Genomic DNA, 18868 nt, shown 5'->3' with positions numbered 1-18868 from the left:
ACTTATTGATACAGAACCAACAAATGCACAAAAACATCTGTCTACTAGAGGCACAGACTGAACTTATTGGTCCACAGATCAGCATCCAAAAGTCCAGAGTATTCTCAATAGGTTATGAAAACCTTACACTCCATATCAACAGTTGACCCTGTGCACAGGCCACTAATGGAACTGGGCTTGTGCATTTCTATGGACAACACAGGAATGTGTGGAAGTTGTAACAGCATTTATGGCAGGACTGTGTGTGTGTGTGTGTGTGTGTGTGTGTGTGTGTGTGTGTGTGTGTGTGTGTGTGTATTTCTCCAATAATTTCTGTTTACCAGTTCTTACACATAACTTAGCATGTCTAAATTTTTCTCAATATTCTGTATGGTCACATGCTAACTTTCTAGCCTGAAACATTTTATATACTCTTTTAAATATGATTTTCTTTTCATGGTCTGCTATATAATGAATTTGCCTGTTCAGACAACTTCCTGTATTCTTCTCTGGCTACGTTATTCATGATTTTCTTTATATTTTCCCTGTTTATTCTTTAACACTTTCATTGCCAAGCTGAAAATTGGAATTTCGTGTGGCGGCCAAATTTTTTTTATTTTTTTATTTAGTTAGCGATGTCAACGTGATAACCCGTTATCGGCCGTTTGGTGAGAACTCGCATCGCGTGGTCGCGCAATATCGTTCATTGCCAAGCTGAAAATTGGAATTTCGTGTGGTGGCCAATTTTTTTAAATTTTTTTATTTAGTTAGCGACGTCAGCGCGATATCGCGTGATTGGCCGTTTGGTGAGAACTCGCATTGCGCGATATCGCGTGATTGGCAATGAACGTGTTAAGGCTTGGTTGTTTTCAAATTTAGAGGACACATTGCCAAAATAGTGAGGACAGCACAATGAATTATGGCAATGATGCAGAGGACAGTAACTAGTAGAAGTAAGGAGATTCTGGTTCCATTGTATGTGCACAGATTTGGTCACCTGGTTTTCAAAAGGATGAAGAGTTGTTGGAAAGGTTCCAGAGGCAATTGATCTAAGGTAGTTTTTGATCTCTGGAACGTTGAAAATGAAGAAAGGTTGAGAAAATGCAATTTACAGAGTAGTGGATAGAAAAAAGAGGAGTAATATGATAGAGACTTCAAAGTTGGTAAGGGGTTGTTATAGGATTAATGCTGAAGAGATTTTTCATAAAATGGTGGGAGATTGGGAGAGAACAAGAGGTCATCCCTGGAAGCTGTATAAGGAGTTCGTGAAGCATGGTTTTCCATGGGGAATTGTGAATGATTGGAATGCATTGCCTTGAGAGTGTGGTGTCTGTAGAGAATTTGAATTTTAAGACATTGTATAATGTGCTGTGTGTATAAAAAAAGGGACCTCCTAGATGAGTCTGACTCCATAGGGGTCTTGGGGTAATAATATTTGAGTGGGAAGTTTGCATTATGGAGTTGTTTGATATTGATTCTGTTTATTGTAATATATTTTTTTATCATGCTAATTATTATATAGTATTTCACTTCCTATTTTGAATTCTTCTTTATACAGTTGTATCTTGGACCAATCTAAAGAACATCATCATATAGAAAAATTACATATCTCCCTAAAAGATAAGCATAAATATTAATTATTTTAGCAAAAAACAGTGACTGAGTTGCTAATTATTTTGCTAAAATAATTAGCAACTTAGTTCATCTCCTGAGTAGAAATCCAGCTAATACTTGACATTATTATTAGCCTTGCCTTTCCTAAAACATTTCCATATCTCGGATTCATTTCATACTCTATTTAGATCCCCAAGAAGAACAGGTTTTTCTTTTTTGTTTATCTTATCTGCTCTTTCTGATTACTCATAGATTTTGCTGCATATTTGCTACTGACATCTTCATTGGGACCACAGACACAAAGTTCTATTATTCAGTTTTCCCTTGTATAAATGCTTGCAGTATTCCCATTAGAAATCAATCCCATTTATGAAATTGAACTTCATTTTTAGTGTTGAATATCCTTATTACACTGATCCTTAGTGCCTGAATAAATCTTATAGTTATTATTCCTTCTTTGTTATTTAGAAGGCTGTCATTTGTTTTATTCTTTGTCTCTGTGACACCAGTTATTTCAGTCTGGCATTTCATTTATATCTTAACTAGCTCTACTTCTTTTCCATTGATGTTTCATATGTTAACACAACTATTTTTACCTTGGTTGCATTACTCATTTATGAAATTCAACTAAGTTGGAGGATATTTATAAGTTAATTTAATTAATATTTTTTTGTGAGGAAAAAATAAGAGGTTGCAAATGAATAAAATTAACATGTATTAATTAACAGTTTGTTTCAGGTTTTAATCTGTAATTTTTTCGCAGCAAAATTTGCTGTGTAGTATTTTTATAATTGAAAAAAATTCATTTTATTATTCATTTAATAGGAATTTAATATTCAGCACCTAAATTCTATATTGGACCTAATTGCTGCTGATTATGGCATAGAAATTGCAGGTGTAAATACAGCTTATTTATATTTTGGTATGTGGAAAACAACTTTTGCTTGGCACACAGAAGACATGGATTTATACAGTATAAATTATTTACATTTTGGTGCCCCAAAGTCATGGTATGCAATACCTCCAGAACATGGCAAACGTCTTGAAAGGTTAGCTACTGGTAAGTAATGTTAACAGAAAATAAATATGTGAATAATTGATATTGATTCTTAATAGTTACATCTGTTGATCTTTTATTTTTATTTATTTATTTATTTTTTTCAATGTAAAAATGATCTTAAAATCACTGAAATCAAGTCTAGTGCAACTTTTTTTTTTTTTTTTCCATACTAGACATGTATTTGCTGGTAGGCATCAAAACTATATTTAATTTAAAATCTCATTACTTGAATTTGTGTCAGAATCAGGAATGTAATTAAAGAATCAAAATTTTGTAGCATGGACTTGGAAATTTGCAGTATGAAAAGAAAGCATATATATATATATATATATCTTTTATTGCCAAAATTCTTCATGTCACTCTCGATGAGTCTTCATATCATATCTTCATATCTTGATAAGTAGTGTTATGACTGCCCTATATCTTTCTCCTGACAGATCAGTAAGAATTATGTTCCTCAAACTTTTATGCAACACATTTTATTTCAGTCTGATTTAACCTACTGCACCAATCTTAAAAGTTATTTCTGTTAGTTTCATTCACATGTTGCACACAGAAATTAAATTTCAATATGTAATTTATTAAAGCAAAAGAATATAGTATAAATAGTATGAGAAAAAAAAATTAATTTGACTATTCTCTTGTTGGCTAATGCATTATCTATTTCTCTTTGGACTTTTAAGAACCTTGAGGCTAAAGATCCATCTTCTCCATTTATTCCAATCCTGTTGAAATCTTATTCAGCACAATTGTCATCTCTTTTGTCTTTATAAATGTAAATACAAAGGTAAAATTACCATTTCTATTCCCTATGTATTAGGGGTACATCAGAAAAGATAGCCAAAGTAATGATGAGATAAACTTCACCCTCTAGCACACTGTGGAGTGTATGAAGTTCCCTTTGACTGTGACTTTGGCCTACTATGCCACACAGGAATATCTGCCTGGAAGAACATAAAAAATACATTCGCTACCATTATTATGGCAAGTCAGGACTGATAAACCACGGTTTGGACAACTCTTCACATGGGATTAGAAGGAAGAAAACAAATGTGCTATTTTGACATCGTTACAGATCTGAAAGATTATTTTTTTAGTTAGCCATGGCGTTGAAGAATTCTTCTAACCTAAACAAATATGGTTGTGTTAATTTGCCAAAAATTTGGAAGACTGTTATTGTAAGAGCAACTTCCATATAGCTGTAATGTTTTTTTTTAACAACATTAGAGGGTGCCAAAATAGGACATTAGATCTTTTGTCTATCGCAAATGTATTGTTTCACTTAGTCACTCTCGCGTATACATGCTGTGTTCTGATGATGCTGATTTGAAATTCAGCAAAATATAAACACTTAATAAAACATCTTTTCAAACTAAACATATTTGGCCGTTTATAATTAAAATACAATTTTATTTAATGCTGACCATAAAAACAAACTTATAATATAGCCTACCAGTTTTGCCAGCAGACTGTCTGGCTTTTTCAAGGCGTTTATGAAAAGACATAAAAACTAGTAAATACAAATTGAAAGGAACATAAAAAAACGTTGCAAACCAACTAGTAGCTAAGGTTACACGTTCGTGTGACAGAGAGGACTTATTGTTCTTATTCATTATCACGCATGCGTGTTTGTTGTAAACGTGTAATGTGATTACTGGCTAGTTGTAATTTAGCTTGATTAAGAGAGAGGATAATGTTTTTCCACGAACTGTTTAGAATTACACCCTGATTTCTGTTGAGGTTTCCGCCGGTTATTGACACTATTTCGGCTTCCTTGAATAAACGATGTCTGTAGTCGTCATCAAGATATGGCATGGAGCTGTTTTGCTACTCTATCGTGTGGTTAGATGTACAGAAATGATGTGCTATGCCGGAAAAGATATTTCTGTTATGGTTCACATTACCAACATGTTCTTTTTTGTCTGATTTCTAAACTCCGTGAAGTTTGTCCTAGGTAGGCAAGACCACAGGAGCAGGGAATGTAATATACTCCTGGATATTTGTTGAAAAGTACCTTATCTTTTGGGGATCCTAAAACTTGTCTGATGCTTGTGGTTGGTTTGAAGACCACTCTGATGTTGTAGGCTCTTAGTATTCTTGCTATTTGATAAGAAATTGACTTGATGAAAGGGATCACTATAGTAGAAATATGCTGGGAGTGTGATTCTTCTTGTCTGGGGTTGTCACTGTATAGATATTTTTTTATTATGTTTTGAGAATATCCATTTTGTGATAATGCATTGTCTATTAGTGAGAGTTCAGTCTGAGTATCCTCCTCTTCTGATATAAATTTTCTGTGGATAATGCTCAGTTTGTGTGTCTTGTGATGGTTTGAAGTATAATGAAGATATCTTCCAGTATCTGTGGGCTTTCTGTAAATAGATAATTTGACACTGTTTGATTGTTTCTTTATCAAAATGTCTAAAAAATGCAGTTGGTTGTTGTTTTCCACTTCCAGAGTGAATTTTATCTTGTTATGTATTGAGTTGATTTTATCCACAAAAGATTTTAGGTTTTCTAAGCTGTCTTGCCATATAATGAAGATATCGTCAACATATCTCCACCATGTAGATGGTCTAGGGGAGATTGTGGAGAGAATTTCTTTTTCAAGTTTTTCCATGAAAAGGTCTGCACAAGATGGTGATAGTGCACTTCCCATTGCTAGGTAAAACATCTTTTCATAAAATAGTTCATTTAATGTTTTAATATTGTTAAAAATAAGTCATGATCATCATTTTACATTATGGTTTAAGCCAGTACAAAAACAGTTTGGTTGGCTAATCCTAAATTGCCAGCTCATCCTTGTTCATTCATTCATTATCCAGATAGATAGCTAACATACACCATGAGCAAGTGAGGATTGGGATTTAGGTAAGAAGCCCTGGTCAGTTGTCTGTATTTTAAGGCTATGTGTAGGTCTCCTACCAGTCATCTAGCTTGATCCTTAAACACCACTTGTGACAAATCTTTATCATCATCTTACCATTCACTTTCTCTCTCTTTTGTGTTTTTCTGAGATGATGAAGAAAACCATTAATGTTCAATTTGGAAACCTGTGCGTGAAAACCTGGTAACTTGTCAATAATAAATGATTGTATGAATTTCACTATTGTTGATAACTAGGAATCTTTGTGCTGTCCAGAAAGCAGTTCAGCTACTGGATGACCCCTCTCTCTCTCTCACAGACTGACCGTTCTCTTACAAATGTTCAATTTCTGCATTGTGTCTCATTTACAGATATTTCCATTGATACTTTTCATCAGAACTGGCATTCATCATGCCCTTCCCTCCCCATTTCTTTTAAACCTCTTATAACACCAGCTGCGTAACATCATTCAGTTCAAGCTGACTCAACCTGTGTGGGAGGTGATATACATATCATCCCTCACTGGATGAAATATTTATCTTGTGAATTCACCTCTTTCAGCTTCTCCTGCTTGTAGTCCACAGATATTTCCACAGTCACTGTTCATTAGCATTGGCATCGGTAATTCCCCTGCTCCCTTAAAATCTCTTAAGACACATTCTGCATGAACTTCATACTCACAGAACTTTCTGCTGTTCATTAATTTCTTCTACTGCTGTATTTTGGCACAATCTCCCCCTCTTATTTATTTCCTCAAGAGTACAAGTTGCTGGTGTGTGTGTAAAAGTTCTTCTGTGGCATGTCCTGTTTGTGACATTGAACAATGACTGAAATACTCAGAATCAACTAAGCAAATAGCTAGTAATGCACATAAAAGATCCACAAAAGCAATATTAGCAGACCAACAGGCACTTGGGAGTATGTCATAGAAATCTTGGCATTTCTGTCTAGAATCATTTAATCAGGAATTGATAAAGTCTATAGACCCTCAGATTAGAAGTAAATTCTACATGAAGAGCTTGGTATCTATATAAAAAAAGGCACTTTTACACAAACCAGATATCATTCAAGGCAGCAATACGTAGACTGCACTGGTATAAAGAGTGGTGTTTGGGTTGTAAATATAACAGTTCATGCTAGGGTGCATAATCTAACATATGCCTGAGGACATGCTTTGTGCATAATTCCATTTATGAAGTTTGGTAGTAGTGGTGTAATGCTGTAGAGCTTCTTATGATATGGACTAAACGTTTTGGTTGCATTTCATGGAAAAATTAACACTGACTGATGTTCAACAATTCTAGATAATGCAATGCTATGCTTAGCATTGTGACAGTTTTACAGAACAGACTGGTGTCTCTTTCAATATGATGTTCACCATGCTATTCTGCTGGTGGCATAATGCATTTTCCTTAAAGCATAAAAGCACAGGTTAAGGAAAATGATGTGAAAAAAATTGACTAGCCTACACAGAGTCCTGATCTCAATCCAACAGAATACCTTTTCACCAAACAAATAAGAGGACTAGACTAGTGTCTCTACAATGGTACATAGACTGATGACTAAATTAATAATTCTTAAGATTGGTAATGCTAAAGGAAAAATTATCCATATTACAGTAAGCAGCTTACTGTAACCAGCTATTAAAAAGTCCCTACAAAATATCCATTGGCACAATGATAATATAAAAGAAATTCAATGTAGCCAATGTCAACCACACCACACATGTTTTTGTGGTTTCCACAAGTTATATGTCAGAGTCAGTGGTACCTCAATGATATCACAAACTGGCAGAGAGTATGCCTCTTGGAATGATGGAAAATTCATTGCCAGAGAAGGGCCAACATATCAATGTATGCAATTTAGGTTTCTTAAAATTATAGACTATCAGAATACTTATTCTATCTGAGTATATAAACACCGCAGTGTTTATATACTCAGATGACTCAAATAAAGCCACTCGAGGGTCAAAGATGGATAACTGCGAGGAGACCTCCACATAGCCTTTCATGGAATGCGGAGTACATACCAGGGTTTCTGACATAATGTTAGAATGACATAACTGCAAGGAGACCTCCACATAGCCTTTTATGGAATGTGGAGTACATACCAGGGTTTCTGACATAATGTCCAATCCTTACCTTCTTGTGGTGTACCCTGTTAGGTATCTCACTGGATACTGGGTGAACGATGATGGGATGACAATTTGGGATTTAATAAATTGCTTTCTTATTGGCTTAAACCAAATAACAAAATGATGGTACAACATGACCAAATTTCATTCTGACTATGGTGTTGTGTGGTTGAACAAGACTCCCTGTTGTTTTGTCAGGGAACCAAGATGAACAGCAAAAAAGTCAGTCACTGGAACATATCCCAACTCAAATCAGCTGAGTAACAGATTGGCACCATCAACATAAGAAGCATCTGTGAAAAGAAATGGAACTAGAAGAAACATTAGATAAGAGCCAGATGGACATAATAGGTGTTACGAAAAGAAAGAAGACAAAAACAAAAGCAACAAATATAAGATGGAATATTCAGCCAACGAAGATCAGGAAAAAGAGAGTAGCTGTTTTACTCCAACACTAAATATGATGATAATCTCATGCCATATCAGGTAGAGTTATGTAGACAAATATCAAAATAGGGAACTGGACAGTGATGAGACATTTGTTGCCTATGGTCACACAGAAAGTTCTACTAAGGAAGCATTTGAAGGATTTTTTTTGAGGCATTAGAAAGTGCAACTGATACAACCGATAAAAGAAAAAGTTGGTCCTTGTTGGAGATCTAAACAACAGAGTAAGAAATGATTGCTATACATATAGAAATACTTTGGAAAAATTTGGAGCGAAGAACAGAGCTAATAATAATGATAAATACATATTAGATTACTGTTCAGGACATGGACTAGCTGTTACTGACATCATGTTCCAACACAAAAACATGAACAAATTCACATGAAGAGGATACTAAAATAAGAAAAGTTATTGTTGATAGCGATGTTTTCCCACTGGTTCAGGGTTCAGGACATGAGTATACGGTGGATTTGAAATTGGCAATGATCATTTAGTTTTGAATAGGATTAAACTAAATTTCTTATTAAAACGAAGAGTGTATAAGAAAGTTTTAAAATGAATCAAAGTTTGACAGAGTTTAGAGGTTAACTGTAGATTCAAATACACAAAGTTATTCAAGAAAAAATTAAATAGTTTGAAAACAAAAACCAAACCTTAAAGATTCACTTGCAAATCCTGAAGAAAACATTGATTACCACAGAGGCATGTGGTGAGGTTGTCTGTGATGGTACAAAAATCAGAACTCCATGGTGGTCTCAGGAAGTTAGAGTTAGGCAGTCAAGAAAAAGAAGAAAGCTTATCGAAAGTTTCAGGCAAGTAAGTCAACTGTACTCTGGAAAATACAGAGAAAATTATAAGAAAGTGAAGCACTGTGTAAAACTAGCTTAATAAAAGTCACGGGAAGACTTTGGTAGGAACATTGAAAATATCAGTAAGGTGGTATAATATTCTGGAGTCTGTTGAAGAATACTGTAAAAAAAATCAAAGATAATAAAGATGACATGAAAACTGAAGATAAAGATATTCTAGATATTTGCAGTGGTTACTTCGGAAGGGTTCTAAAAGAAACAAGCAGTGAAAGGAATGGTGGAAGAAATCATTCAACAGGAATGCAATTAGGAATACACAGCGATATTCGAAGCAGAGAATAGTCATGAAAATTCAGAAATGTGGCAAGTAAGAAATGCTCAAATATGGAGATGTACAAGTTTTTCATTGGCTTCATTGTATAATTTAGATTGCCTGATGATAAGGTCGAATTCCAATTGATTGGAGTAGAGATCTCCTGGTACCCATCTGTAAAAAAGGGAAATAAAACAATGTGAGAATTACAGAGCAATTTTCATATTGAGTGTTCCTGGTAAAGCTTATGTAATATTCTTGAGAAAAGGCTTAGAAAAATTGTGTAAGAGAAACTTGGAGAAATGAAGGCTGTGTTCAACCCAAGTAGAGGTTGTCAGAATCATATTTTCACTTTTCGACAAATAATTGAGAAATCATGGGGATATACCAAGGATGTGTATTTAAGTTTTTGTAGATCAATGTGTCAAGAGAAAAACTGTTCAAAATGTTACAGTTATATGGTGTAAATGAGACAAAGTACTGCATATATCAAGCAGTACTTTGTCTTTATTTGAGTTGTACGTCAGTAGTTAGGGTAGGAGGTGCAGGATGATGGTTTAATGTTACTTCAGATATGAGACAAGGGCACACATTATTTACACTGTTGCTCATCATCTATATGGATCACATTATTAAGAAAAGTGGTATTAACCCTTTAGCTGCTGTACAATTTCTACAATGTCAGTAGAAATTTTATATTCTACCGAAATTGTCCCATGTGCTGAATTAATTTTGCAAAAAATTTATAAATAAAATCAATTAAAATTATTACTGAGGTAAGAAGTCTACAACATCATACATTTTTGATATATACTTGTTCACTTACAAAAATGGCAATAATAGTGTTTTATAAAATTTGCATAATCAAGGGGTGTCCACTTGATTTAGCAAATTACACACATTAATTTATGTAGAATCACCAGGATCTTCTTCATATGAAGTACACAATTCATGCCGTTTACCACCCTCTACCACAACTAGTATTTTTTGTCTGTAAATTGCATGTGTTCTGAAGGGCCAATTTGTCTGTATGCAGGATGAAAAACCCAACTTTCCAGGAGAAAAAAACCTGCTACCTCCATATGAGATCGGCTAACTCACCTTCGATTTAAAAAGTCTATATATAAAGATTCCTTCTGTCATGATGAGAATCGAACTTAGACCTTTTCCAATCGAAGTGCGCAATGTACCGTCATTCTTCCAATTGCGCTACGGAGGTACTTAATATGATTAGTTGCACCAGTTCAAATTTTTCTCTTTAGATGTCATACAAGGACAGAAACCCAAGTCAAATAAACTTCGATTGAGTTAACTCGACCATAGCAGTTAAAGGCTGACGTCAAAATTGGAGATGTTAATCGCACTCTTTACTTTATGCAGGTGATGTTATACTGCGAAGTAAATCCAATACAAGTCTGCAGAAAACAAAATTAAATAACTGGTGTAATAAAGTTAATATGAAAATCAGCAGTAAGACAATGAAAATAGGCAGAAACATCGAAAACATGAACTGTATACTGAATGGAGAATGTATCAATTAAAACATTTCATCTATTTAGACACAATTTTTAGTGAAGTTGGCAAATTAAATATGGAAATAGACAAGAGAATTAGTAAAGCTGGTATGATTGAAAGTCAAGTGAATAAATTTATATCGAATAAGTGAAAAATTATTCAAAACAATAACTGTATATAAGTCACTTTTTTGACGTTTTATCTTATAGATCTGAGAGCTGGGCTAGAAATAAAACTCTTGATCAAAGACTAGAGAATATAGATATGAGAGTTCTGAGAAGCACTAGTGGAGTGAACAGATGGCACGAATGATAGTAATCAGCTATCGGCTAATGCCTTTTATTCCCTTTATAGAGAATAGGTGAGGCCTTTAAACCCTATCTAGCTTTGGAGACTGAGTGGGCAGTTCAGTTTCCACTGGTAGCCAATCAAATATAGCTGGCCCATGACTATCACTAATTATGAGTGACAATTGATGAAGAGACGGGCAAACAAGTGCTGCATATGGCAGTATCATATTAAAAATGAGAATATTAGGAAAACATATGACATTGTTAACATTCAGTAATTTGTCAGCAGAGCTAATCTCAGTTGGTATGGCAAAGTTAAACAGAATGAGAAACACAAGGTTAGCAAAACAAATATTTTTTTGTCAGAATGGCAAGAAAAAGATCCAGGGGAAGACCAAGGTCTAGGAGGATTGTACAGTGAGATCCACCTTAAAAGACATAAATATAAGATCTAATAATATTGTAGTCTTGAGAGATATCAGGTTAATTTTGAGGAAAATTTTTAATAAGAAGTTAGTAATGATGTAACTTTTTCATGTAGTATAATATAATATCTTGTCAAATTTCTGACATCTATCCTATGAGGGTAGATGTCAGGAATTTAATGATGACTGATAGCAGTGAATGCTGCAGCTGTAATTTCACCTCCATCAAAGTGGAATTTACCTGTTTCCTGTCTGGATGAAAAAAACTGAAATGAAGCCTGATAAGTTATGAAACAGTGCCATCTGCTTTCATATAAGATAGATTAATAGTTTTTTTTTTTTTTTTTTTGCTATTACTTTACCTTACCTATCCTCTTCACTTCCTGCAGAGCATAGGGCCTCAAAAAGGTTTTCCAACAATGGTTGAGGTTTCTATAACAATATGTTTTTTCCATATTGTGGTTGCTAGCCACAAGTACTGTATGCCCACAGATGCGAGACCCTTTGACACTTGTGCACATGTCAAAAGAAGGAGAATCCATTCCAATATTAGGGTAATCGATGCATTTTGTGGGATTAGTGCTTATTATTATACGTCGGAAAATTAGCTTTTCTTTTATGAAAATTCTAGTTCTTAAAGTGGTAACTATTTTGCTTGCAACAGTCAGAAAATTTACATATAAAGCATGTGATTTCGCATGTTGGTGACCAATTAATACATCCTTTATTTCTTTCTCCCCTTCAACATGAATTGACTATTCTTGGCACATTACCAGACTACGTTCTGTGAAGTGTGGGTGTACAATACAACCCTCCTCCTTTCTCATCTGGGCTTGGGACCAGCAATGGTGGAGGTTTTTTTTTTTTTTTTTTTGCTGTAATAACATTAAATAAAATTTATTTGTCAAGGAGGGGACCTGATAGACAGAAAGATATCTTCTATGTGAAAAATAATTAAATGACAAAAAAGCTGAAAAATAGTCATACATAATAAAAGGATTTCTATGCATGACTGTTCTTCTCATTTATTATTATTATTTTTTAACATAGCATTCAGCTCCTTCATTGGAAAGTTCTTAAACAGTTTTCTCACAATTCATTTCCAAAAGCACTAGAATTCTTTGAACCTTGTTGCTTCTCAACAGTAAAACAGTTGTTGGTGCTTATACAAACTCTAAAACGTTTTCTTTCATAGCATTCTTTTCAGATTGCTATCAAAGCTGATTTCTTACTAGTTACATTCTTTCAGTATGAAATATTGAAAGGGTAGGTATATATATATATATATATATATATATATTATTTTTTTTAATATTTATTATCATCTCATTCCTGATAAATGTATGGCAAGTGGTTGTACAGAATACTATGATAGTGCTGCACATTTAAGTTCAGATTATTACCAACTTCCTTTCAATGTTTTTTTTTTTAATTATTTTATTTATTTTTTATTTTTTTCAAATTAATCTGTTATTTGTTAGTGCACAATATCAGGTCTAAAATTTTAGTCTTCTAGGGCAGCGCTTCCCAAACTGTGGGCCGTAGGTTTTGTTGAGGGGTGGCCGTGAAATAATGAAAACAAATTTAAAATGTTTTAAGACTAAGTAGATTTTTTTATTTTAATGGAAAAATCCACACATTGGTGTTGGTTCATAAACTTTACTTCCTGCATATTTTGCCGCTTAATGAATATTAGTAAATATTGCTTATTCATATGTTTCATTTCAAAGCAGTGGTTATTTGTATTTACTTTGATTGCTCTCCAGGGAAGCTCCAAATCTTCCTGTCCCTTTCACCACACGTTCGTAATCAGGGACTGTTGATATTGACTTTATATACATATCAAAACTCATTTTATGTTATCACTGTCATCCGAGCTAGTTTTCTGTTACCAATAAAAGTTTCGCATATACCTTCACACATGAAAAAAAGCTTAAACAAGTTCATGTGGGGAGATAGTAACTCGCTTGCAGTGGTAAACAACACGCTCTCCCTAACAGCCACTACTGCAGAGGCATAAAAACAAGTACTTTTATTATGCCAGTGAATAAGGTATGAGGAGTCTGTGTAATATATTTTTCAACAAATAGTACGATTAGAGACAACTGGGATAAAAACACACTAATTAATGAATCACATGTCCCCTCATACAGAAACTATGCTGTATAGACTGAAACAAAACCATATGTTGCATGGGCAAACACAGTATCTCACTAAAAACTATTGTTATTAATTAGATGTGTGTGAGTTCGATTTCCCAAGGCAGCAATAAAATTCAACCGAACGTGTTAAAATTCGTAAAAGTGTTAAAACTAAGTAATATATATATATAATGAATGTTATGGCAGTTTCACATATGGAACTTGGTTGAAGTACAATAAAAACTCTATATTTATTGTATTAAATACAATAAATATAGAGTTAGCATTTCAACTCAATTGTCAGCTATGCTTTTATCTTTTGGTTGCGTGATCTTTTGTTAATACCGCACCAATCATATGCACGTTTTAATAACTTGCCTTTGCTGTCTGTTTCGTGTTAGGCTTAATTACCGTAAAGGGAGAAAAGTCACAAAAGAGAAAAATGTTCCTAGTCTGGGGATTCCCTTATTCAGGTAATATTCACTAATTTCATCTTATCAGTCTGTGGTGTGCCAGTATCGGTAAGTGGTGATATTATTTGATCTATTCTACGTTAAAAAATTTAATCCTGAGATGGATAAGTGGCTGATAAAAAATAAAAAAAATCCTGCGAACAATCAGAAGAAGCAGAAACAGACTCAAAAAAAAAAAAGACAGTATTTCATATTTTACCAGAACAGCCCGCATCGTCTTCAGAACCAAATGGTAAGAGGCAAAAAATGTAATATATGCATTTGATTTTTGCAATATTCGCTGTGTATGTTTTGTATTGAATATAAATACAAGAAATATAATAATATATCTCTCTATTACAATTTTTTTTCGAGGGGGGCCGTGAAATATTTTCATTTTTGCAAAGGGTGGCCCCGACATCCAGAAGTTTGGGAAGCACTGTTCTAGGGGGCTACTAACCATATCAAGTCACCTAGATAATGGTCATCCTCATCCTTTGAATCTTTTCCTGCCACACTACAATCAAATATTCTTTGCTAATGTTTCATCATCCATTCTGTTGGTGATACTACTTTAGATCAACTTGCTCACACAGTCTTAAATTCTAATAATGTTAAGTTCCTTTCTAATATCTTCTATTTTAATAGAATTTTGTCACTGATGCCATTTGTTTACTCTTTGATTTCCTCAGAACTTCCATAATTGTGGTCTGTAGTCTTTGATCTGCTGTCATATGTCTAACGTGACTAATGACTGCAGATCATCCATCAAGCTGCAGTTGGTTTGATGGATTCTGCTGTATCCCATGTAAATTGATTTCCTTGGCTCCTGCTCTACCAGCTTTGCTTATTTCTTTAATTAATGTTTCATCTTAACCAAAAATTATGCCTAAATACATGACATGTTTTACTTGTTATATGATATAGTTTTACCATTCAGGAAAGTAGTATAGTCTGTTTTTTACGTTCCTTCCTATTTTCATAGTTCTAGTCTTTTATTATTATTATATACTGAAACTTATAATAGTTATTTGGTTTAGTTAAAACTTGTACTGAATTTAATTAGGACATAACGTCATCTTCCTAAAGTGAAATAGTTGAGTTTAGTGTTTTCAATTATGATATTAGTTTTGTTTTATTTCAACTGCATTTAGAATCTTAACTTTGATTATTCATCTGTATTATCATTCAATTATGATTGATAATATAGATGATAAATAACAATGGAAATAGTGTATATCTTTCTTTATCAAAATATACATCGTATTTTTCTGATTGCTGATTAACAACTGAGGAATAGTGTATGTGTGTACTGCTTTGTATAATGTTCCATGTACAGAAAACAACTAGGTTTGAATGCTGTTTTTTTTTCTTGTAGTGGCAAGGTTTTTTTTATCCTAAAAATTTGGGTTTTTCATTACTTAAAACAACAAACAGGCAAAAGAATATGTGACATAATGCAATGGTACATAATCTCAGTTGTCTTTACCATTATTCAAAACAACACAAACCATATAACTAAAGTTTTGAATAGCTTTTAATCAATTTTCCCTGATCTACAAAACTTAAATATACAGGGTGTTCGGGATAAATTTGACAGTTTCGTAAGGAAAAAGAAAATCTTCTTTGTATCTATTAAATTTAATGAATTGACAAAAAAACATTACAGGCAGAGTTAATTACAATACTATCAACAAGATTTACTCAAAATAACCACCATTAGCATCGATCACAGCTTCAATTCTGCTTCGGAACCTCGAACAAGCTGATGCTACAGTCTCCCTGGGAAGGGCCGCAAAAACTGTTTTAATTTTATCCATTAACTGGGCTTTTGTATTACTGGAAGTGCGATTGGTGTCTTTTTCAACTGCGCCCCATACAAAATAATCCATGGGGTTAAGATCTGGGGAGTTTGGAGGCCAAACATTTGGACTGGTGAAGTCGTAGAAATTTTCAGACAACCATTTTTGACTTTTCCCAGAGGTGTGGCAAGGGGCCGAATCCTGCTGCCATACATACGGCCTACCATTGGCTACCCTTGTTATCCAGGGCTTGACTACAGTTAGCAACTCCACGAACAAAGCCCGAATTCCAATGCCAGGGTTCTTCAACACCTGTTCCTGCAGATTTGCGAGGAATTCTGCTGTACGAACGCAATCAGATCGTCTGCTAGGGATCTTTCTTCTTGCTACATCCTCGTAGTCACCATTGCAAGTCTCTAGTTCATGCCTGATTGTTTTTACTGTATTCAGGGAGCATTGGGCAGCAGTCGTAATATCCTTATTTTGATGGCGGGCACGAATCATCATGATATAAGTTATTCTCTTCCATGATTCAGGTGGGTTCCAGCTATCCATCCTTTCTGACATCTTGTATATGAATGAAGAAGGGTCCAAACTTTTAAATGAAGAGAAGTGTGTGTTAATACATGTAACTTACGGAAAAATATAATTAATTATAAATATGTCAAATTTATCCCGAACACCCTGTAGATCCTTGTTATATTTCAGTATTTTCTTGACTGTCACAAATATATTCTAAACTTTTTTTTTTTTTTGCTTGTTAAGTTTTTTTGTGCATAAATCTCATCTAGAACAATGAATAAGAAAATTCTTCTGTATTTTAATATTCAGTTATATTGTCTTTTTTTATGAATGAGAGCTCTTAGACCTTCTGGCCAAGTCGTAAATTATGCAGAACAACATCATCAATTTACCGATATGTACCTTCAAGGGATGTATAGGATACTATGACAGTACTGCATGATTAAGTTTACATTATTACTAATTTCCTATCACTGATTATACTTGAAAATAGTTTATCACTTGTCAGTACTCCAATATTGGAGTGTTCATAAGTAATAAACTCTTATGTCTGGCTTCTAAGGCACTTCTAACTGTGTTTGTCTACCCAGATCTTGGTTTACCTCAGGATCTTTTTTTTTTTTTTTCCACTAGCTTTTCTTCTCCCATTCTGTTTAAGTGACCATACCCTTAGCATAGCTTGTCTCACATTCTTGAATGCTAAATAGTATCAGGTTACGTTACTAATATCTTCATTCTTAATATGATTCTTCTACTGATGCTTATTTGTTCACTAAACTAGTTTTTGTAAGAGCTGTTATATGTATGTGATCTCTGGTCTTTGATTAACTGAATTACTTCTGGCCGAGCTCTAACAATCATAAGACAAAACTGAAATATAACATTGTCTTGTATACTGATAATTAGTGTTTTGGCTAGTCTCCTCATGACTAAACAAGTCATGGGGAGATGGCTACTTTTATGCATTACTCTGGAACTTTTTTTTTCACTTGGAACTTTTTGACATGTATTCTTCTTTCCCAGGACTGTTTTTTCTTATATTAACTATGGAATTCTACTTTTCTAGTCTTGTAGACAACTTCACCACATGCCAGAGAATGAAACTGCACACTTCAGAGTGGGTTTGGTTTTTCAGGCATTTTCATGTTTTCTTGAATAATATTTTTATATGATAACTTCCAATTCAAAATCACCTATATAATCTTGTATCATGAACCAGTATGAAGATATCATTGCCAATGGTGATATAATCAATGACTCTTTGTCTTTTTTTCATGTGAATTTGTGTACATTTTTCTGTTGCAGTATGGTGTTAGTGATAACTAGTCCATGTCCTGAACAGAAATTAAGCAGGTATATATCATTGTTAATATCCTTGGCTTTTTTCTAAATTTTGCCACATTTCTGCCTGGGACTCATTTCTTATCCTGCTATTTAGATTTCCAACACGGACCACCTTTTCTGTTTTCCTTGATGTCAACTTCCTGGTGTAATGACCTTAAAAAAAGTTCTTTGACTTCTTCCTTAGGAGAATCTTGTGTACGATCATAAGCACAAATATGTTTTATTGTTCATTTGTGCATTTTGAAATTAGTCTATGTAACTCTTCTTGAAATTACCTGTCAGTCAACAAATTCATCTTCATGTTTGGTGTTGAACACTATCTCCACTGCTTCCTTTCTCTGATGACTCCCTGTTGTCTGAATATAACATCCTGTATTCATTATTTAGCAGGAACTTGTCAATTTTAATCTTTATCTCAGCAACACCAGTATGTCCACACACACACACAGGATGTGGGCATACCGGTGTTATTAGTTCTTCTGCCAGTTAAACTTCTTTTCTGTTAATAGATCTTATGTTGATTATACCATCTTCAGTTCTGCTGACATTGAGTTTCTTCCAGTAGCTGACTTTTCGCTGCTAATTTTGATTCCCCCAATGAAAATCATGGGGACTTTGTTTAACTGGGCAAGCATGATGATACAACATGAAATTTCATGTCTTATCATCATGTTTGTTTCTAGTCTAAGCCAATACAGATTGGTTGAGAAAGTCCTGTTAGGTGTCCAGTGAATACTGAGAGTTAGTATCCACTGGATGCTAAGTCTTGGTATCCATTGCATAATCTCAGCATTTCTAGTCATGTCAGAGATTCCAGATGCCTTTCCGTTTCAGATGTCTGATAATTTTTCTACCTCCAAAGACTGAACTGTACTTATGACTGCATGTTTCCCTCAATGTTTTCTCTCATTGTTTCTTTTTAATATTTTTTTCCAAGTAATTACTCCGGAATATTCTTGTCTGAGTTTTATGTTATCTTTATTTTTAATTATTTTTTTTTCATCATCAGTTTCTAAACTTTTTTCTTTTCTTTCTTTTTTTTTTTTCCTTCAGTAGCCTCCATTTTACTGTCTTCTTGATATTTATCATAAGTCAGCTTTTTTTTCTTCTCTATTCTCCAAACTATCATGCTAACTTATTTGCCAGGAAGTTTT

General features: G+C 33.9%; 1 protein-coding gene across 4 annotated transcripts in view; it reads left to right on the top strand.

Moving 5' to 3' along the window:
- Nucleotides 1–18868, top strand: part of LOC150108594 (lysine-specific demethylase 4C-like) — a 366824-nt gene that overhangs the window by 79086 nt on the left and 268870 nt on the right. For all 4 annotated transcript variants that reach the window (XM_090390884.1, XM_090390883.1, XM_090390881.1 and 1 more), the window contains exon 5: nt 2419–2653. In XM_090390884.1, coding sequence (XP_090247010.1) covers nt 2419–2653 — 235 coding nt within the window. The remainder of the gene's footprint in view (nt 1–2418; nt 2654–18868) is intronic.

This window comes from Typopeltis vanoorti, chromosome 3, assembly GCF_054136105.1.
Source record: "Typopeltis vanoorti isolate ZY-2024b chromosome 3, IOZ_Tvanoo_1.0, whole genome shotgun sequence".
Taxonomy (NCBI): Eukaryota; Metazoa; Arthropoda; class Arachnida; order Uropygi; family Thelyphonidae; genus Typopeltis; species Typopeltis vanoorti.
This window is presented reverse-complemented; position numbering and strand designations above follow the sequence as displayed.